Source organism: Theileria annulata, chromosome 2 (genome assembly GCF_000003225.4).
Source record: "Theileria annulata chromosome 2, complete sequence, *** SEQUENCING IN PROGRESS ***".
Taxonomy (NCBI): Eukaryota; Apicomplexa; class Aconoidasida; order Piroplasmida; family Theileriidae; genus Theileria; species Theileria annulata.
This window is the reverse complement of record NC_011099.1, coordinates 777819-796177: the sequence shown is the minus strand read 5'-3', so window position 1 is coordinate 796177 and position 18359 is coordinate 777819. Positions and strand designations below refer to the sequence as shown.

The 18359-nt window shown below is 32.8% G+C and overlaps 8 protein-coding genes across 8 annotated transcripts, besides 25 other annotated features; 2 read left to right on the top strand and 6 right to left on the bottom strand.

Moving 5' to 3' along the window:
- Window positions 1-54: 54 nt before the first annotated feature.
- Window positions 55-3561, bottom strand: TA14025 (uncharacterized protein; the record flags this gene model as incomplete). The annotated part of the gene is made up of 1 exon (XM_947032.1): window positions 55-3561. One exon carries the CDS (start codon window positions 3559-3561, stop codon window positions 55-57), a length of 3507 nt encoding a protein of 1168 aa, XP_952125.1.
- Window positions 541-609: a sequence feature (13 probable transmembrane helices predicted for TA14025 by TMHMM2.0 at aa 20-42, 57-74, 79-98, 103-121, 128-147, 151-173, 185-204, 224-243, 318-337, 385-407, 414-436, 859-881 and 985-1007).
- Window positions 919-987: a sequence feature (13 probable transmembrane helices predicted for TA14025 by TMHMM2.0 at aa 20-42, 57-74, 79-98, 103-121, 128-147, 151-173, 185-204, 224-243, 318-337, 385-407, 414-436, 859-881 and 985-1007).
- Window positions 2254-2322: a sequence feature (13 probable transmembrane helices predicted for TA14025 by TMHMM2.0 at aa 20-42, 57-74, 79-98, 103-121, 128-147, 151-173, 185-204, 224-243, 318-337, 385-407, 414-436, 859-881 and 985-1007).
- Window positions 2341-2409: a sequence feature (13 probable transmembrane helices predicted for TA14025 by TMHMM2.0 at aa 20-42, 57-74, 79-98, 103-121, 128-147, 151-173, 185-204, 224-243, 318-337, 385-407, 414-436, 859-881 and 985-1007).
- Window positions 2551-2610: a sequence feature (13 probable transmembrane helices predicted for TA14025 by TMHMM2.0 at aa 20-42, 57-74, 79-98, 103-121, 128-147, 151-173, 185-204, 224-243, 318-337, 385-407, 414-436, 859-881 and 985-1007).
- Window positions 2833-2892: a sequence feature (13 probable transmembrane helices predicted for TA14025 by TMHMM2.0 at aa 20-42, 57-74, 79-98, 103-121, 128-147, 151-173, 185-204, 224-243, 318-337, 385-407, 414-436, 859-881 and 985-1007).
- Window positions 2950-3009: a sequence feature (13 probable transmembrane helices predicted for TA14025 by TMHMM2.0 at aa 20-42, 57-74, 79-98, 103-121, 128-147, 151-173, 185-204, 224-243, 318-337, 385-407, 414-436, 859-881 and 985-1007).
- Window positions 3043-3111: a sequence feature (13 probable transmembrane helices predicted for TA14025 by TMHMM2.0 at aa 20-42, 57-74, 79-98, 103-121, 128-147, 151-173, 185-204, 224-243, 318-337, 385-407, 414-436, 859-881 and 985-1007).
- Window positions 3121-3180: a sequence feature (13 probable transmembrane helices predicted for TA14025 by TMHMM2.0 at aa 20-42, 57-74, 79-98, 103-121, 128-147, 151-173, 185-204, 224-243, 318-337, 385-407, 414-436, 859-881 and 985-1007).
- Window positions 3199-3255: a sequence feature (13 probable transmembrane helices predicted for TA14025 by TMHMM2.0 at aa 20-42, 57-74, 79-98, 103-121, 128-147, 151-173, 185-204, 224-243, 318-337, 385-407, 414-436, 859-881 and 985-1007).
- Window positions 3268-3327: a sequence feature (13 probable transmembrane helices predicted for TA14025 by TMHMM2.0 at aa 20-42, 57-74, 79-98, 103-121, 128-147, 151-173, 185-204, 224-243, 318-337, 385-407, 414-436, 859-881 and 985-1007).
- Window positions 3340-3393: a sequence feature (13 probable transmembrane helices predicted for TA14025 by TMHMM2.0 at aa 20-42, 57-74, 79-98, 103-121, 128-147, 151-173, 185-204, 224-243, 318-337, 385-407, 414-436, 859-881 and 985-1007).
- Window positions 3436-3504: a sequence feature (13 probable transmembrane helices predicted for TA14025 by TMHMM2.0 at aa 20-42, 57-74, 79-98, 103-121, 128-147, 151-173, 185-204, 224-243, 318-337, 385-407, 414-436, 859-881 and 985-1007).
- Window positions 3562-3884: 323 nt separating the features above from the next.
- On the bottom strand, window positions 3885-7220 carry TA14030 (uncharacterized protein; the record flags this gene model as incomplete). Its single annotated transcript, XM_947031.1, has 1 exon — window positions 3885-7220. The coding sequence occupies one exon, from the start codon at window positions 7218-7220 to the stop codon at window positions 3885-3887; it is 3336 nt and encodes a 1111-aa protein (XP_952124.1).
- Window positions 4758-4826: a sequence feature (11 probable transmembrane helices predicted for TA14030 by TMHMM2.0 at aa 12-34, 39-61, 68-87, 91-113, 126-148, 158-180, 234-256, 276-298, 305-322, 337-359 and 799-821).
- Window positions 6144-6212: a sequence feature (11 probable transmembrane helices predicted for TA14030 by TMHMM2.0 at aa 12-34, 39-61, 68-87, 91-113, 126-148, 158-180, 234-256, 276-298, 305-322, 337-359 and 799-821).
- Window positions 6255-6308: a sequence feature (11 probable transmembrane helices predicted for TA14030 by TMHMM2.0 at aa 12-34, 39-61, 68-87, 91-113, 126-148, 158-180, 234-256, 276-298, 305-322, 337-359 and 799-821).
- Window positions 6327-6395: a sequence feature (11 probable transmembrane helices predicted for TA14030 by TMHMM2.0 at aa 12-34, 39-61, 68-87, 91-113, 126-148, 158-180, 234-256, 276-298, 305-322, 337-359 and 799-821).
- Window positions 6453-6521: a sequence feature (11 probable transmembrane helices predicted for TA14030 by TMHMM2.0 at aa 12-34, 39-61, 68-87, 91-113, 126-148, 158-180, 234-256, 276-298, 305-322, 337-359 and 799-821).
- Window positions 6681-6749: a sequence feature (11 probable transmembrane helices predicted for TA14030 by TMHMM2.0 at aa 12-34, 39-61, 68-87, 91-113, 126-148, 158-180, 234-256, 276-298, 305-322, 337-359 and 799-821).
- Window positions 6777-6845: a sequence feature (11 probable transmembrane helices predicted for TA14030 by TMHMM2.0 at aa 12-34, 39-61, 68-87, 91-113, 126-148, 158-180, 234-256, 276-298, 305-322, 337-359 and 799-821).
- Window positions 6882-6950: a sequence feature (11 probable transmembrane helices predicted for TA14030 by TMHMM2.0 at aa 12-34, 39-61, 68-87, 91-113, 126-148, 158-180, 234-256, 276-298, 305-322, 337-359 and 799-821).
- Window positions 6960-7019: a sequence feature (11 probable transmembrane helices predicted for TA14030 by TMHMM2.0 at aa 12-34, 39-61, 68-87, 91-113, 126-148, 158-180, 234-256, 276-298, 305-322, 337-359 and 799-821).
- Window positions 7038-7106: a sequence feature (11 probable transmembrane helices predicted for TA14030 by TMHMM2.0 at aa 12-34, 39-61, 68-87, 91-113, 126-148, 158-180, 234-256, 276-298, 305-322, 337-359 and 799-821).
- Window positions 7119-7187: a sequence feature (11 probable transmembrane helices predicted for TA14030 by TMHMM2.0 at aa 12-34, 39-61, 68-87, 91-113, 126-148, 158-180, 234-256, 276-298, 305-322, 337-359 and 799-821).
- Window positions 7146-7220: a sequence feature (Signal anchor predicted for TA14030 by SignalP 2.0 HMM (Signal peptide probability 0.003, signal anchor probability 0.954) with cleavage site probability 0.001 between residues 25 and 26).
- Window positions 7221-8097: 877 nt separating this feature from the next.
- Window positions 8098-8919, top strand: TA14035 (uncharacterized protein; the record flags this gene model as incomplete). The annotated part of the gene is made up of 1 exon (XM_947030.1): window positions 8098-8919. One exon carries the CDS (start codon window positions 8098-8100, stop codon window positions 8917-8919), a length of 822 nt encoding a protein of 273 aa, XP_952123.1.
- A 105-nt stretch (window positions 8920-9024) lies between these two features.
- On the bottom strand, window positions 9025-12268 carry TA14040 (uncharacterized protein; the record flags this gene model as incomplete). Its single annotated transcript, XM_947029.1, has 10 exons — window positions 9025-9330; window positions 9386-9920; window positions 9950-10026; window positions 10058-10169; window positions 10204-10481; window positions 10512-10637; window positions 10668-11442; window positions 11505-11626; window positions 11657-11767; window positions 11798-12268. 10 exons carry the CDS (start codon window positions 12266-12268, stop codon window positions 9025-9027), a joined length of 2913 nt encoding a protein of 970 aa, XP_952122.1.
- A 215-nt stretch (window positions 12269-12483) lies between these two features.
- Window positions 12484-14281, top strand: TA14045 (U4/U6 snRNP-associated protein, putative; the record flags this gene model as incomplete). Its single annotated transcript, XM_947028.1, has 6 exons — window positions 12484-12486; window positions 12548-12775; window positions 12809-13594; window positions 13683-13902; window positions 14069-14149; window positions 14190-14281. The coding sequence occupies 6 exons, from the start codon at window positions 12484-12486 to the stop codon at window positions 14279-14281; spliced, it is 1410 nt and encodes a 469-aa protein (XP_952121.1).
- Window positions 14282-14299: 18 nt separating this feature from the next.
- TA14050 (ubiquitin-like protein (NEDD8 homologue), putative) lies at window positions 14300-14617 on the bottom strand (the record flags this gene model as incomplete). Its single annotated transcript, XM_947027.1, has 3 exons — window positions 14300-14391; window positions 14446-14481; window positions 14515-14617. 3 exons carry the CDS (start codon window positions 14615-14617, stop codon window positions 14300-14302), a joined length of 231 nt encoding a protein of 76 aa, XP_952120.1.
- Window positions 14618-14881: 264 nt separating this feature from the next.
- Window positions 14882-16478, bottom strand: TA14055 (cyclophilin, putative; the record flags this gene model as incomplete). The annotated part of the gene is made up of 8 exons (XM_947026.1): window positions 14882-15138; window positions 15179-15269; window positions 15301-15634; window positions 15665-15765; window positions 15795-15937; window positions 15966-16031; window positions 16108-16176; window positions 16259-16478. The coding sequence occupies 8 exons, from the start codon at window positions 16476-16478 to the stop codon at window positions 14882-14884; spliced, it is 1281 nt and encodes a 426-aa protein (XP_952119.1).
- Window positions 16479-16609: 131 nt separating this feature from the next.
- On the bottom strand, window positions 16610-18270 carry TA14060 (uncharacterized protein; the record flags this gene model as incomplete). Its single annotated transcript, XM_947025.1, has 2 exons — window positions 16610-16717; window positions 16798-18270. The coding sequence occupies 2 exons, from the start codon at window positions 18268-18270 to the stop codon at window positions 16610-16612; spliced, it is 1581 nt and encodes a 526-aa protein (XP_952118.1).
- Between the last annotated feature and the right edge of the window lie 89 nt (window positions 18271-18359).

Sequence of the window (18359 nt, the reverse complement as noted above, 5' to 3'; positions counted from 1 at the left end):
ATCTATCTAATGTGTAAATAATTTTAAAATCAGATTATCTGATTTAATAAATTCTTATGATTTCACCTCTTGGTTTAATTCATTAAGCTGGATGTTGACGTACTCAGACCCAAGCATCAAGTAAGGTGAAACTTGCTCAATCCATTTCTCTATATTTTCATACTGTGAAGTGAAGCCTGCCCAATCAAACACATTGGTTTTCTTAGTAATCCAGCTTCCTACGTATGTTTGTCTGTGCAACCATGCCTTCAAAAATCGTTCTAGTTTCTCTCCCATACTTGTTGCGAGGGGCAAGTCGCTCACCCCCTTCTCAGTTTCATCAAGTTTTACGGCCCATTTGAGCTCCTCCATTACACCAACCCAAGAAGACGTTCTGGTCATACCTATTGATCTCACTGTTTTATCACTGGTCGTTAGCACATCAAGAAGTGTGAGTGAATATTTGGATAAGTGTGACATTTTATTAAGTCTTGGCCTAACCACTCTAATATAGTTTTCATGCTCAATATTCCACATCATATCCCATTTAGTAAAGAACTCTTGTATGAAAGTGAACAAAGGAAACGCGTACCCGTAGAAAAATCCTACGCAATGACTCCACAGTATCACTTGTTTTTCTAAACTTTTGAACTCTGTCCTATTTGATCTTGACAAAAACGTTAGTGATACATTTTCTAGGTGGCTGTACAATTTCAGATATTCTGGTTCACTCATGTGCTTCTTGAGTACCTCCGACATTTTTTTAAAATGATTAATCTTTTCATCATTTGCACCTTCTGCTATTTTGTTCACATTCATTAACGATGTCAACCTGGCGCTCACTTGTTCAACGGAGTTAAAGTTCTTCTTCTCTACCAACTTTGTTATTTGTTCATACGTTGCGTTGGGGTTAAAAATGGCTGGGCGGTTTCTATACCTTGAAATCATTACTAACGATTCTATCATCAAGCATACAAGGGCAAATATAACAAATGATATAACAATAAACTTGACCCTAAACTTATCAACCCTCTTAACAAATGAGCCTGATTTATCAATCTTTAATCGGCAAAACAAGAGACAATTTGGACATGTACAGCAACCACCAGAACTACCAGTGCAGTCTTCAGAACACTTTTTTTCTGGATCACAATCCTCGGGAGATAGAAAGAGTTTGGTAATTTTTCGGAATAGACAGCAACATTGTTTTTCTGGTTGCTTACAAGACTTTAATATTCTACCATAAAATTTAAGTGTTTTGGAGTCATTCGACTTCTTTGGATAATTAACTCCGTTCAGTCTGAAGTAGTTATTTCTTAGTGAACAATGTAAATCAATTTGCATATCAACATGACAACAGTCTCTAAAGAATATATATCTTATATCAAAGCATTCAAATTTATCTAGCATACCATCAAAATCAACACTATTTGGTTTTAATTCTCTTAAACAACAATTATCTCCATTATTTGCACAGTTTTTATAACATATAAAAATTCTAGTACAAACATTTTCTATTTTGAATTCCTTTCCATTTGAACCTTTTCCATTTGAACAATTGCCATTTGAATCTTTTCCATTTGAACAATTGCCATTCGAACCTTTGCTGTTGGTTCCATTGCATTCATTACAACATTTTTTTTTGCCGTTACATTTACACTTACAACTTTTACATCCATTTTTACAGCAACAAAATTTTATACAACAGCATTTCTCCTGACTACAACCAGTACAACAGCCCTTATCACAACATTTGACACATAAACAACAAGTTCCATCTCCATTTTGACAATTACAAGTACCTCCACTATTTCCAGAACTGCAGGTACCTCCACATGAATTGCATTCAAGTTTAGTTCCCTCAATTCTTACAGTTAATTGGCACTCAGCACAGGCGCTAGTTGAAACAGCCTCAAGCTTGTAAACTCCAAGCAACCTCAAACACTTACAATCAGTTTCTGTACAACAAACGCCTTCACATGGGCTTTTGGTACAATTAGTTATCTTTGCATCGTTATCACAAATTATTATAGCATTACAACCATTGGGGTCATACTTCAAACTTCTACATTCGAAAATAGATTTGGAACAACGTAACGGCATTTGAACAGTTTGATGGACGGGTATAATAGATGGATACTTACAGTAGCATTCATTATTGAATTTATCGCCACAACAAGGCATAAGCTTCTCATCGGTTTTTTCACTTGTAAAGGGATTATCAAACTCTTCTCTTCTACAAGTTTGAATTAATATACTATTTGTGAATGCTCCTAATGAATAAGAAAATGTATATCCCAAGAAAAAACCCGATAAAGAAGCTATAGTGTATAATATGTATAAAGATAAGAATTGACCAATATAAGCGAGTGTAACTGAAAGAACAATATGGGATAAATAAACGCTAAATGTGATGATGTAATAATAATAATGATTTCCAGTAACAGATGCTGGATATGCGGCCCCAAAACAACAGCCAATAAGGAAAGAAATCCTATTAATATTATCAATAATTAATTTTTGGTGACTTGAATAAGGACAATATATTAAGTGAGTTAGTGGTGGCGACTTTAAAATAAATCCACCGGTAAAGATAAATGAAAAGAAAGGATATAAACGACACAAATAAAAGATTTTTTCTAAAAAGGGCATACACCAACTACATTCTCCATTATTATTACAATTTTCATTATTAAACATATAAAAATCTTTTGTATGCTTATATAACTCCTTAAAATTATCTTTAAAATCTTTTTTTTTATCGCAAAATGGTTCATAAGCTTTTTTTAATTTATCACATATTTTTTCAAAGTATTTAGTACCACCCTCTGAATTGGTATAAAAATTGGCTTTCCCCATGGTCAGCTTCATAATAAACGAAACGAAGCAAAACACGAACCTCCATATAGCTAAACTTTCGGAAAAACTCTGAACTTGGATCTCACGATCCAGATCTCCATCACGAAAACTCCACAAAAGTTGAGGCAATGACCGGGCTGTGAACAAACCCAGTACAAACCATACCAACCCAGAATTGTATTTAGAATAGTATGAACAAGAGTGTATTATAATGAGTGTCATAGAATAGCCTATGCAGATAGTGTGTAATGTTATGATAAAAGCTGAATTAATACGCGTTTTTACAAGAGCAATAATCAAAAAATGCAAAACTCCAACGTGTAAAATAAAATAGTTTGCAAAATTATCCGTTTTTAGCTCAAGCAGAAAGTAATCCAAAACTAAGAAAACTAACCCAAATATAAACGAGTAAATAAACTTAACCCTTGACAAATGAATTATAACCAACAACATGGTATAGGAAAAGTAAAAAATATTTAAAATAAAGTTATTCTCAAAGTTAATAAGGACAGAGCCAAGTAAAGTCAGAATTACAGTGATTTGTAGTATATAGTATTGGAACTTAATTGAAATATCTGTATGAAATAGTAAAATATCAAACTGATCAGTGCCAATAAGGCAGCAAAGTCCAACTAAAAAAGGCTCAACGATGTATGAAATGCCGATACTCCTTTTTATCCCCTTAGCGGAGGAGCCAGTTGTTCTCCGCACCTCTAACTCCATTTAAAAAAATTTTAAAATATAATACAAAGGTTAAATATTAAAAAATCATCATAGATAATGAAAAATAATAGGAATCTTTACATGCGTCCCCATGGGTAGGATTCCTTCTCCACTATCATGTTATAGTATAATTACTTTTTTATTTTAGCAACATTTGATTTCAATAGCTTAGTTTGTAAAATTTGACTTGAGTTTGATAATATTTTAAACACACCAATTAAGTACTATTTATCTAATTAATCCTTCCACGTATATATATGATATTTAATCTTAATCTATTTATACTATAGAATAAACTAATGTGTATATATTTTTAAATTTTATTAATTTATTTTATCAATTAAAAACACTTCAGTTCCTTTGTTAAACTTCTTTTCGTCAAACTCAACTTCATTCAAGGCCCCCTGAATATACCTTCCAAACATATTTACCCATGTTCTTATATCTGGATATTGCTCCATAAATATATCCCAATCAAATACATTAGTTCTTGAAGTTATCCAGTCCTCAAGGTGATCTATCCTAGACTCCCAAATACTTATAAAGTACTCTAGTCTTTCATCTAATGACTCGGGAAATTCTTTTTCTTTAATTTCAATTTCTCCATCGTACAGATCCAAATAGCTTTCTACCCTTTCGGATAAACCTTCCAATGTATCTTTTCTTGACTTGCCAATCAACATGTATGTTTTCAGTCCAATATCCGATTCACTCAAGGCCGCTACTCCAAACTTCGATCCACGTGTAAACTGATTAATTCTGTTTGCCATTTTCATTCTATAATATTTGTACTCCTTTTCCCATACATACTCCCAGTTTACAAAAAAACTTTGGATTCTAATGAGCATCTCAATAATATAAGTATACATAAATCCTAAGCAACAACTCCAGGTAACCATCTCAATTTTTGTTCTAAGAATAAATACTGGATTATTCAGAAGCTTTAATGATACTTCATCCAGGTGATATTTGAGGAATGTAAAATTATTTGGATCTAGTGTACATTCAAAAAGCTTGAGCATATGTTCTAATTCACTATCATATTCTTTACTCTCCAAACCTGAATTCATTAAAAACTCATCTATTCTACGTTTCACGTCATCTGGTGAATTCAGAGCATTCCTTTTGGTTTTACTAGTTATCATCTCATATGATGTTACAGGTTTAAAATCGTAATAATCTAATTCTTTGACTTTAATAGATGACATTATAAGGTAGGTCAATATTAATATTAAGAAAAATAATATCCAGAAAATCGATATAAGTTTGATCTTCACTGGTTTCATCCTCTTATCAAATGAGTTATCTGGTGATATGGTAAATTTCGCACAGAAACAACAACAACACTTACCATCTTTACAACAACCATTATTACAAGACGAATCACCTTTAGAACACGGGCAACCGTCTTCACTGCACTTACAACAATTAGACTCATTTGATTTAGGTGTACAAGAACAATTACCGGGTTGGCAACAACTACATTTGGTGCAACTAGCTGGACAATTACATTTTTCATCCTCAGACTTCGGATCTTCGCTAGGATACTCAACTATTACCTTTTTAAGAGCACTTGCACAGCGACATTGCTTTTCTTCTTTCTTTTCACAACATTGTTTATTATTTTGACATAATTGAACAGAGGTTGGAGCTATTGTTTTCTTGGGGTATTTTATATCTGTCACTCTGAAGAAGTTATTACTCATTTTACAATGCAAATCAACCTGGATGTCTGAATGACAACAATCGGAAATAAATATACTGCTTATATAAAAAGTGCATTGAGCCTTTGCATTACCATCAAATTTTGGAGTGGTATCTGGCTTTATTTCTCTTATACAACATACATCATTATTTTCATAAAATAGGAAGACTCGGGTACCATTACTTTTAACAGAATTTTTGCAATTCTTACAACAACACAGTTTTATGCAACATTTTTCATCTGTGCAACTTTTAGTACAACAGTTCTTATCGCAACACTTTACACATACACAACAGCTATTCGAACCTTTACCATTACATGAACAAGTCCCACTACTTCCAGCTTCGCTGCACTTAGAACAGATATCGCATTTAGTTCCCTCAATTCTTACAGTTAACTGGCAATCATCACATGTACTCGTTGTAACAGTTTCAATTTCATACATTCCACATAATCTCAAACAACCACACTTTTCTTTCTGACAAGGGGTTTCACAACAGTTCCCTTCGCAACAGATTCGTTTACACATTTCACTCATTTCTTTTTTTTTATCCTTTTGCACCAAAAGAATAGCGTTTGGCCCAGAAGAGCAATAATCCAAGCTTTTATATTTGCAGAATGATTCAGAACATGAAAATCTGTTAAAAGGATAACAATGAGTCAAACTGGAGAAATTTAAAATAAGGTTCATTGAGTTACAGTTTTTTAAAAAAGCTACATACGATTTTGAATTACAAAGATTAGTCCGTGAATAAATACACTTATTTCTCTCATCAATAATTGCTGGATACCTACAATAGCATTGAGTAAGAAATTTATCTCCACAACAAGTATGTTCAGAATCTTCTTTCTTACAATTGTGAAAAGTATTTCTAATAACAAATAAATCGTAAGAGCAAACATATCCATTTAAAGTTGAATATATAATTACCATCAAGTAAATACCAATGTTAGAAAAAAATTTCAGAAAAAAAGAAAACCGTTCCTGAACAAAGAGTCGAATACTAATATTAAGAATATTAATAAAACAAAAACTCAAATTGCAACTGATTGAAGCTGGAAACAGGATACCAATACTGAACCCAAGTAAATGAGAAGCAGTTTCAAAGATGGATAAGGATCTAATTACATGAGGAGCATACATGAATTTTGATCTCCTATTCAAATGGGCATCCATAACGGGAGATAATGGTAAAAAGAATACAACAGAACAAAAGAAACAAAAAATGGGAAAAAAGTACTTAATGTAACTATATATAGTCAAATAGATTTCTTTTTCTTCTTTCAAATCAGTAGTAATTCTCTGACAATAAAATTCATACAATTTACTGAAGGCTTCGGGACAGAATTTAAAAGAAAATTGATCACTTTCAAATTTTATTGATTTAACCTTAGCAAATGAGAGCTCTGCCTTGATAAACTTCATACATATCGAAAGTAAACAGGACGAAAATCTTGCAATACTCAATATTAAAGATATTGACATAGACTGTGACTCATAATCTTCTTTCGAAGTCAAAATCCAACAGAAACTAGGGAGGATCCTTGCTGATAATAAACCAGCGATGAATGAAAGCAACAATTTAGCATTAGAAGAGTAGTGAGCGCATGCTTCAATGATCAGAGAAGTTGTTAAAAATCCAATTACAATAGTAGTACAGGTACTAACGAGAACCGATGTTATTTTTATCCAAACAAAACCAACCAAGAAGGCTAGTAAACATGAATAATAATAATGAAGTAGAGTAATAAATTCATCATGAGTTTTCTCATACAATATTAGTACCGATGTCAAGGTAGCAAAAGCTGTGAATAACAATAGGTACCATTGAAAACTAGCCGAAGCCTTGGTCTGCGATATTAGAATGTAAAACTGCTCGGAACATACAAGGCATGATAAGCCTAGAAAATACGATTCCAAAAAATCTCCTGCATCTGGCACCCTTTTTTTCATCGGATATGAGCAAACAATCTACCTTTGCCATCCAAACTACATTTTAAAATTATTTGAGTAATATTTTACATTTGAAATATAAATAATAGCTACATTCTCAGTAAAAATCACATATAATGTCGATTCCATTTCCCCATCCTTCTCATGTGAATTCCATTCAGTATTAAAATTATTACTTATTACTTTATATTTTTTATTAATTCTAATCCTTTAAAAATTATAATTTAAGCAAATACTTACCATTATTTATCCTATTACTCTGGTTACAACCTAGTTATTCAGTTTAGTTTTATTTCTCCTTCTTCCTCTTTTATTAATCATTTTTCCAGTTATAATATTATTAAATAATTTTAAAACTTAATAAAATATTAAAAATATCCTTTTATTTCAATAATTTATCGCTTATTCTTTTTTGGTTCCTTCCTCTATCCTTATTTATCTTATTAATTCCTCAAATTAAGTAACCATTTTAATTATTTTACTAATACTAATTTTATTTGATTTTACTTTATTATTTTCCCCTATCTTAGATTTACACTTCAATTTACTACTTTCTCATTGTTAGTATTCATTTATATATATTTTAGAATCTTAAAATTTCTTTCCTTTAATATATTTTACACATTTATTTATTTCTATTTTTTACACTTGTTCATAAATCTTTAACTTTAAACGATAGAATAATATTTTAATTTATTAATCAACAATTATCATAGTTAACCGGTTTCAAATCATGTAAATTCGGTTTAAATGTATATTTTAACTTTGGTAGAGTCCATATCTTTTCCCTACTAAATATACCTCAGAACCACTAAGTCTTTCATTGATGGTTTCATGTAAATGGTTTAAATGAATCGCAAAACCGGGCCCTTTGGAGATGAATTCCTCTAAAGTTTGTAAAGCCTTGGACGAGATCAATATCGACGAGGAATACTGGAAGCTAAAGTCCGATTTACTCAAAGAATTCACTTCAAAGGAAGACTGTGTTCCAGGCGCCGCTTACAAACAAATTCTAAACGGAGTTTTGGATGTTCTCAGCCAATATGAAGATATAGATAAAGAAGTGAAGCTAAATAAGGAGTGCTTTATAGTAATTGAGGACATTGCAACTACTGGTAAGTGCAGGTACCCCTGGAAGGTCGTGAAGATGCTGATCGTCGTAGTATATAACAAACTTTTTGATGAACTTTATCAGTCAAATAGGGCCTCCAAAGGTGTCCAGAACTCTGCTACAACAGGAACTGATTCTTCTGAACCCTCAGATTCATCAACTGATTCAGAAAAGCCTAAGGAATCTCAGCCAGCTAATAACAAAATTAACCAACTGGAATCTGAGGAGGAATTTCGACAACTGAAGATTGATTGTTTGGTCCACCTTGTGGAGTTTGACATTCCTCCATTTACTCTTCAACGCATTTGTGAGATTCCCCTGAAGCAGCCTTACACAGTTTTCAGGAAACTTTTTAACGCATACAGGAAGCTTTTCAACGTCAGGAACATCGAGTACGAGCCGATAAAAATGCCAGAGTTTTTCAACCCTTCAGACCACCCTCAGCTGGACCGTGTGTACAGTATTCTGGACTCCTGGGAGGCCAAGTATAGGAACCTCGCGCCTGAATGGAGCGATGAGCTTCTCTTTGACAATTCTGAAGATTTCGAATCTTCTGACGAAAAGCCATTCAAACGACCTCTAGAATAACTTTTTTTCCAAAAATACCTCTGGTTCACTGTCCCTATTTCACTTTGACACCTAAACTGTTTGTAATGTTTAATATGAATTGTAGTGTAGAATATATTCAGTAGATTATTTTAGCAAGTTTTGAAGGTATTCTGTTCTTTCCTGGTCCATTGAGTCCCACTTAGACTGCGAAAGCTCAACTACTTGATACCCCGATAACTTTAAGTTTTTGATTACTTTTTGTGAGTTTCCCATGAAAATCTTTGAATTCTCAATTAGGTTTCTTGAGTCCAAGTTTGTTGTCCAGAACCTCAGCTCATCTTCCACTGGAATCACCTGAATCACAGTCCCTTTCTCCTTAATAACGAAGTTGCAAAAGTATATTTCAGTAACTCCGGAATCAAATTTTACATCCAACTTTTCCAGGGCTTCCTACAATCATTTAAATACCCAAAATTATATAAATCATAATTAAATTTAATGTTACCTTGACTGTTATGTATGTATTTGATTTTTGGAAATTATGGGCTTTCAGTTCCTGCCTTGTGAACCAAGCTTTTGAAGCCTGTTCCAACTTTTTTCCCAAAAATTCCACTTCGTCATTGTAAATATTGTTCAAAACCAGGTCAATATGTATTTCGTACAATTTCAATAACATGTTGTTGTCCTTAGGTTCATCAGGCTTGGTCTTTTGAGTCAAGGATCCTCCTTCACAATCTTTCGCCTCATCTCCATCTGTTTCTGGATATAGCTGGTCAATTACTGAGAGATATAATTTCTTCAAGTTCTGGTCAACGATTCCAAAGTTCGCAATCGAGTGCAACAAGTCAACTTTATCCCTAACCTTCAGGCTGTTAAAGTGGTTAGGTTTTGTCTCGGAGCCTCCACTACTAACGGCTGACAGGTAGTTTAACAAATAAATGTACAAATCATTGTAAGGTATTGAAAGTGCCGACAAAATGTCAATCAGTGATATCAAGTCATGAATTACATAATTTGAGCTCTTGAAGTTATTCAACAATCTGAAAAATTATTTCAAATTTCAACATACTTATCCGTAAACTTTTTAACCAGTGGATCATGTCTCACTTTCAAATTCTTCAAATTCTGCAATATATTAATCAAAACCTAAAGTAATTTTATTTATTGTAAAAATTACTTGATTTGGTATATTTGAAATATTAATATCGTAAACATGGTTGAGCAGTGATAATAAATCACTATCAACCAGGTTATACTTGTTTATGCACAGTAACAAAAGTTCAATATCGCTAAATTAAAGTTATTAATTTAATTTTCACTTACTAAACTGATAGATGGACCAGATATCTTCTATAATACTGTACCACTATGTTGACCAGGACACTATCCACTTCATTTGATAGGTATGCTAACGTTTGTAGCAACTGCACGTATCCATTCTTACTGTTAATTAGTTTATAAACTAAGATCGAGAATAGTTTATTAGTTAAGTTTGAGTTGGTCTTTATTAGTTTGTTTCTCTCAACTAACTTTGTTAATACATCTAATTTCCCTATTCCTATCATCTTTTTTTCCAAACAACTCAATATTCCATTTAATACCTAATTAATTATTAGTTTTTTATTTAATACCTTTTGATTTAGATTTTTATGATTATGACTATTGATTATTTGTATTAACTGATTTACTGATAATGTCTCGGTGATATTCTCTATATTTGACTCAAAAAACGCGTTAATATCATTATCTTTATACAACTACAAAATTATTAATATATCTTTGGTTACCATGATGTTTGATATTTGCTTGTTATATAGTTGACTATTATTATTATTGTCCAAATTATGTATAATCCTTCTCTTCACAATCTCCTTAACTTTAACTCTCAAAACCTCCTCCTCTGGTGTTAAGGGATTATTGGACCCTAGTGGGAATGAGGACATGATATGGTACAGCTTAAAGTAATCGTTCAGTGGAATGGAATACAAAAGTTCACAGAAATCTTTGAACTCCAGCAAACTCAGTTCTCTAAGGAAATACTTTGTCAGTTCATCGTTCAGGTCATTCATTTCCAGATACTCGCCCTTCACCAGAATCTTAGTCCCATTACTTCCCGTGTGAAAATGGTTCAAAACAGTTATCAGCTGAACTGGCGTGAAAATTCCTCTGTTCTCCAACACGTAGTTAATTAACCCGTCAACGCAGTTTTTCAGAAATATATTACTACTATTCCTACACACACTCATGTAACAATCAAATACGGCCAAGACGTTCTCACTATCAACCTTATTTTTTGAGTCATGTAACATTTGTGACACTCTTGGGTAAACTAACTCCAGTAAAGACTCAGTTAAACTATTCAAATCTTCATCAGCATGTCGATTCTTCAGAAGCTTTAAGTTTCTCAACAAAAGAACCAATTGGTCACCTTCACACTTCTCAGTCCTCAATTTATGTTTCAGTGAGCATAAAAACGCCTCCAACACTGACTTATCATCAAATTGTGTGAATACCATTCTAGAGTAGTTTATTATCGTAGAAAGATCTTCAAACACCATTGACCTAAAAAATCTTTAAGTACATTCACAGGCATTATTTTTACTAAACAAATATTTGGAACTTACTGTAAGTGTTCTTTGAAATATTTCTTGGAATTTTGGGGTAGCTTTAACTTCGACAGAATTGTTAAAGTTTCAAAAGGGACTTGTTTCACTATCGAAGGCGTTTTTTCAACTATTTCAATGATCTACAAAATTCCATTTTTGTTCTTTTTTACCTTTTGGTGTAGTTTTTGAGAGTCCATTGAATGGGTTTTCAGTACATCCATCAGAGTTAAACAAAATCTTAGTTTTTTCATGTCTCCTAATTCTTCATATCCAAGAAGTTCCTAAAGACTAAATATACTAATTCAACACACCTCCTCATGTTTTCTCAGGAAATCAATTACAAAGGGTCTCAATGGGCCATAATTATCTTGTAGTGAGTTATCTGTTAAAAATTGTGTAGTACTTCTCAATTCTGTGAAAAATGAGTTTATTTCAGAAAGCTTCCCCCTCGGGTCAGTTATCTGTGTTAAACTGCTCTCCAACAGCTTTGGTAAGTTTTGGCATTTTGAGTCTTCGTCTAGATTTCTTGGTAAAAATAGAGCCTTTGGGACTTTAATCAATGATCTAGCAACTGATATACTTTCATTTGGGCTTTTTGGTTCCAGAATCTCTGGTATTTTGATTCCTTCGAAAATGGAATCCACAGAATTTATTACAAATCTCTTAGATTTATCTCTAGTCAACTTAGATATCACATTGCAAAAGTCAGTCAAGTTACTCCCAGATGTATTTAAAACCTTTCTAACATTTTTGTATAGGTCAAAAGTGCTAACCCTTGCCATTATAAACCAGTTACTTTCAACCACAAATCATATTAACTACATTTAAAACCTGTTTTACACTAAATATTATTAATACTAATATTTTAATCCATTTTAGTATTTATTATTATTTTATATTATGAATAAATGATACTAACACCTCCCCATGGGCCTTTGCAATATATATTGTTTTATTTCATTTAATTCAAAATGTATTAAATCATTTAATTTAAATTATGGTAATTTATATTTAATTATCTATGTTATTTAATCATTTCTGTATTTATGACTTTGATTTAGGGCACTTTAGCTGACTCCTTTTTGGCTGATTTAGAGGATCTAGAAAATGAGGATAACGAACAGGAGAATTCAGATTTGAACAAGGGCTTAAATGCCACTGAGAACTTCGAATCTGATGAAGAGACTCCGATAGTCGATGCAGTTGCAGAATACTTTAACACATCAGGGTCCTCAGAGAACAGTTTTTCTACACTTATAAAGGACCCAGAAATTAACTCAATTGTTGAGGTAACTTTCCAATTTATTCTTAATTTTATGTAGAAAGCTAAACTACTTTCCCTGAGCAAGGACGTCAAGGCCACTGAGATCTCCTTTATCGACGAATGTAATAAAACTGTAATAAAAATTGACAAGGAGATTATAAACATTTTCAACTACGTAAGAGACATTTACTCTAAAAGGTTCCCCAAGTTGGAATCTATAGTATATTCGCCTCTTGACTACATTGCCGTGGTAAAAAGGGCCCAGAATGAGTCGGATTTCACTAAGATTGATCTGACCGATTTATTGCCTAATAGCATGATAATGGCGGTTACCGTTGCAAGCACTGTCGCATCAGGAACCTGCCTGTCAACACAATTTTTAAATAAGGTTGTATCTGCCTGCAATGAAGGCCTTTTGCTCGCTGAGTTCAGGAACGATTTGCTTGTTTACCTCGAAGGCAGAATGATTTTGATCGCACCAAATACCTCAGCCTTAATTGGGTCAGCACTTACTGCTAGAATTATTGCCAGAGTTGGAAGCGTCGAGAATCTCTCAAAAATCCCTTCACAGAACCTGATGATGATTGGCGCCGACAAGAATCAAAACTATATTCTCAACGGTTTACATTTAAATATTATAAATTGTTTCACTCTAAATGATTGTTTAGGGATCTTAAATAACTGTGACCTTGTTTTGAACAGTGAGCCCAGTTTAAGGATTAAGGCTCTAAGATTAGTTTGCTCTAAAGTATCGTTAGCATCTAGAATTGATTTGTTCAAACAGCATAAAGATGGGAAAATGGGTCATGAATATCGCAAATCTATACTACAAAGCCTAGCTAAGGTAATTCTATACTCTGATCTCACAACTATCACACTAATAATACATTAATTATCATTATTACATAGTTAATAGTATGAATGATTTATAGGCGGTTGAGTTGCCACCAGCTCCAATGAAGAAATCACTCCCGGTTCCTGAAGAAAAGGGAGGCCGCAAGAGAGGAGGTAGAAGACATAGAAAGACGAAGGAGAAGTATTCTTTGGGAGAGTTTCAAAAGTACAGAAATAGGTTAAAATTTGGTGTTGATGCTGAAGATGATTTTGGCTTAGAAATGGGTAATACAATATATATAATTATACTGACTTTGAGTAATTTATTGAATTCATAGGTGACGGCATGGGTATGATTGGTAAAGGCGACTACGGTAAATTGCTCATAAAACCCAAGAAAAATAAAATTCATATACGTAAGCTTTTATTAATATTAACAACACTAATTATTTATATTGATTGGAGAAATTAAAAAATTGATTAGCTAAAAAAAGAGTGGTATCAATGCAGTCTAGCGGCGCAACAAATGGAATGTCCTCATCGCTAATATTCACACCGCTCCAAGGTAATAAAATATAATAAATAACATATATAATTGAGTGTAGGAATTGAGTTGTGTAACCCGAACATGAATAGGGAAGTAAAGAGAAAGTCAGTGCTGGACAACCAGGACTTTTTGAAAGTAAAGAAAACTTAAATCGCAAATTTAACGATGTCAACCACCACGTAGCTGCAACACCATGTGGATGGTTGAGCCGGGAACCACTTTATAGTCATTTAAGGTTAACTCGTCGCTCATTTGTTTCCCTAAATTACACATTATATACCTAGTCGAATGTATTATTGTGGCTCTATGGATACCTGAATAAATTAGGCGAATTTGACCAGGATCAATACCTACGCAATTATAAAAATATAATGAATTCTTACATTCTCTTTCCCTCAAGACATCCTTCACGTCTGCTATAGTGTTGGTAGGCTCAAAGTTTAGGGACTGGCACTTCCCAGTGAGAGTTTTAATAATAATTTGCATTATTCTATACAAAATTTAGCGTTTGTGGCTCAAAAACCAATTCTGGAGAAAACTTCACAGCTACGCTCGACAAATCATAAACTATTACAACACATTGCGATTCTGTTTTAAAAAACAGCTACAAAATTAACAAATAAAATGTACAAAATATTTTCTGAAAAATTAACAGATTAAATTCACCACCTCTTCTCAACACCATCGCTGCGCTAAGAACAGAATTCAGCCGAACACCAAAATTATCAAATGAATAATTATGTAAAAATTCTATCTACTAAGGCAAGAATAATTATTGTTAACTAGAAATTCCTGTGTTAAATAGTCTAGAAATACATTTCTGCGTATATTTTTAATTGAGTTGAGTTTGTTGTCCTTCCCCTTCAGAGGATCGTACACATCGAGCTGAACAATAAAATTAAGAGCTAAAAATACAGTATCTCTTCCTGCATCGTAAGCATAGGCTCTGTTAGAATCGATTGAAAACTGTAATTTTGTGCCAGCAAACCAAGAACCGTCGCTCATATCTAACACACATTTGACTCATATCAACTGAAATATTTATACCTTCATCTGTTTCAGGCTGTTTATTTGCCAGTTTTTCGTTTTTAGAAATTTCACCGAGCTTCTTAGTAAACAAAGCCAGTCTTTCAAGAGTCTAAATCAGTGATATTAATCTATAAATTTACCTCTTTAGGGTCATGTTTAGTCTTCTTTTTCTTCTTTCTGTTATATAAATCATCCTTATTATCTATTAACTTCTTTTCCAATTCATTTATCTCCTTTTTTCTCATTTCGTCTTCCTCATTTAAATCTTCCACTTCCTCATTAACTTCATCTTCAATATCTTCTAGTTCCTCAGCTGTAGCTGGTTCATCAGGTTGATCAGATTTAGGTGTTTCTTTTATCTGAACTGAGGTTTTGGAGAGACTCTTATCTTGTAACAAATCGTGAGCGCTTTTAATTTTTACTGACTGATCCTCCTCATCATCAGAGTCCAAAAATGATAATAACCTTTTATCCCTAATAAATTTAACTGTGTATAGAGTTTACTTGGTCTGGGTTGTTGTTACTTCTTCCTCCTGTTTCTCTTCCTCAGGTTCTGAGAGCTGTAGTAGCCTAGGCACAATATCATCGAAAGGGTTTTCAACGACCTGAAAAATAGTAAAATTTATAAAAATACATAGCAGCTGAGGATTTTAGGAGGATCAATTGGTCTGTCGTTTTTGTCAACTTCAGACTTTCCAATTTTCAGTAGATTGTAAATGGAATTACCTTCGACCTTTCCAAACAATGTGTACTTCCCGTTTAAAAAATCCGACCTATCTAAGAGAAAATTACACAGTTATGGTACCTAGGGTTATGAAGAACTGGCTCATATTAGAGCATTTTCCTCCTGTATTTGCCATCGCAACCATTCCTACAGATAAATTCATTGGTTTAACAAAATTTATAAACACCTTAATAGGAATATACTACGTTATATTGAATAATACCTCTGTTTCTGAACTTTAGTCTTGAAACAATTTCATTTTCAAATGGTTCTCCATAAATACTTTCACCTCCTAAAACAACCAATTTATCACACAATAAAACGATTAGAATGCGTAATTATGGTAAAATCAGGGAGTTGTGGGCAAAAATTACCATTTCCTGTACCGGAAGGATCTCCGGTTTGAACCATGAAGTTAGGAATAACTCTGTGGAAAATGCAGTTGTTATAGTAGCCTTCCATGCACAATTGTACAAAATTACGGCACGCCTTTGGGCAGTGTGAGCTCCAGAGTCGTATATCCAGCTCTCCCAAAGATGTGTTAACCACAACTCTGCCCTTACACGACGGCTCCAGTGAATATACTTCACTCATTATTTACTTTAAGCACAAATTAAATTATTTTTACATCACATTATTCTCGATCATACATTTAATTTACAATAAAAATCTATCAATAGTGTAAATAATACTTATAATAGTGTTGATGGTATAAACATTGAAAGTTAAAATTTAATATTTTTATTTTGTACTCGAATTTGATAATTATCCGAGATTCCATATCTACACAATTCCGCGGAATCATCATCCATTTCCTCGCACAACGGCATCATCTACACATTATCATATATAACTGATTTACAAAGTATCACTGGGTATAATAACTAATTAGCTATGGTGATCAATTAATTACCTTGTTGTTGTAGACGAGTTTAATATCTTTAAGATTCATTTTGAATAGTTTACTACACAGTAGTTTTACGTCTGAAACTGTGCAGGATTCTGACAGTTTCTTCTCCACAGGCTCGTATAAGAAACTCTCTGAATCGCCATCTGGCACCAGTAATACCTTAATTCTATTCTTTTTCTCCAGATTTACCTTTGTTTTCGTTTCTTCTCCCTGTTCTTTATCCTCCAAATAGTTTAAATAACGTTCCGAATTTGTTCTCTCCTCCCCTGTTATAGTTGTGCCATTTAACACCTTCAGATTTGCAAATGTTACTATCATGTACATCCTAATTATTTCATCATTTTTATCCCCTTTTACACTTTTTATATAGGGTAAATTGCTGTATTTTTCCATAAAATTTGGACTGATTGGGTTTGAGTTAACCTTTAAACTTGTTAAATTAGGGAATGCCTGCGATACCTTTACCATCACATCAATGTCACTAATCAGGTTATTTGATATGTCAAGTTCTAACAAACTGTTAAACTCCATACTATTTGAGTCCAAGTTATGTAAAAGATTGTGAGAAATGAACAACTTTTCCAAATTTGGAAATATCTTAAATAGGTTACAAATGGAATCCCAACTATAAATAAAGTTATTACTCAAATCTATAGCTGTGAGATTTGGGTAAGTTTTTCCCTTAAAAACAACCTCATCAAGCATATTATCTGAAAAAATCAGGTTTGTTACATTTACACATCGATCTAGAGTTTCCAAAACCAATTCAAACTCCACAAAAACTCTGTTCATGATTAATGTTTTTACACTCGGTGCATTAATTGGTTTGTCAATTTTATTTTCTGAGACGTCTAAAACTGTTAGCTTGGGAAAATATTCTACTAACTTATTTACTTCTGAGCTTGTCAAGAGGTTATTTGATAGAAACAGCTCTGTACACTTTGGAAACTCAGTTATAGTCCCAATTTGACTGATTTTACAATCGTTTAAGGTCACTGTAATAAGCTTTTTAGGGTCTGAGAAGAAATTACAGGCCTTTTCCATTCCCACAAATTCGTAATTTACACCTGAATCTTCAGCTTCTAACTCCTCATCAGTGTTTAAATACTTATTTCTAAACTCCCTTTCAAATGTTGATCCTAGACTAACAGAATCTAAATTTACACATGAATTTGGGTTTGAAAAATCATGAAAATCAAACCTTTCAGACAAAATTCTGGTTAATTCCTCAAAATTCATACTGTTTTCTTTAATTTTATCAAAATACTCAAAGATTTTAACTTTTATTTTTTTAAAATTTTCTAGCTTTTTAGAACCTTCCTCAAGCTCTCCATTTGTCAAATCGTCCGGTTTCACTAATAATTTACAATCACAAACACTATTTTTGTGGTTTTCTTCACACTTTAAAGGTTCTGAACTCACAGTTCCAAGTGAATCTCCTTCTAAAACTCTATCTCCAACAGTCATTTCTTTCATTAAAATTTAACTCTAATTTATCCTATTTTACACGTATTCCTATATTTTATCATAAAATAATTATTGTACAAAATTTTACAAAATTTTCA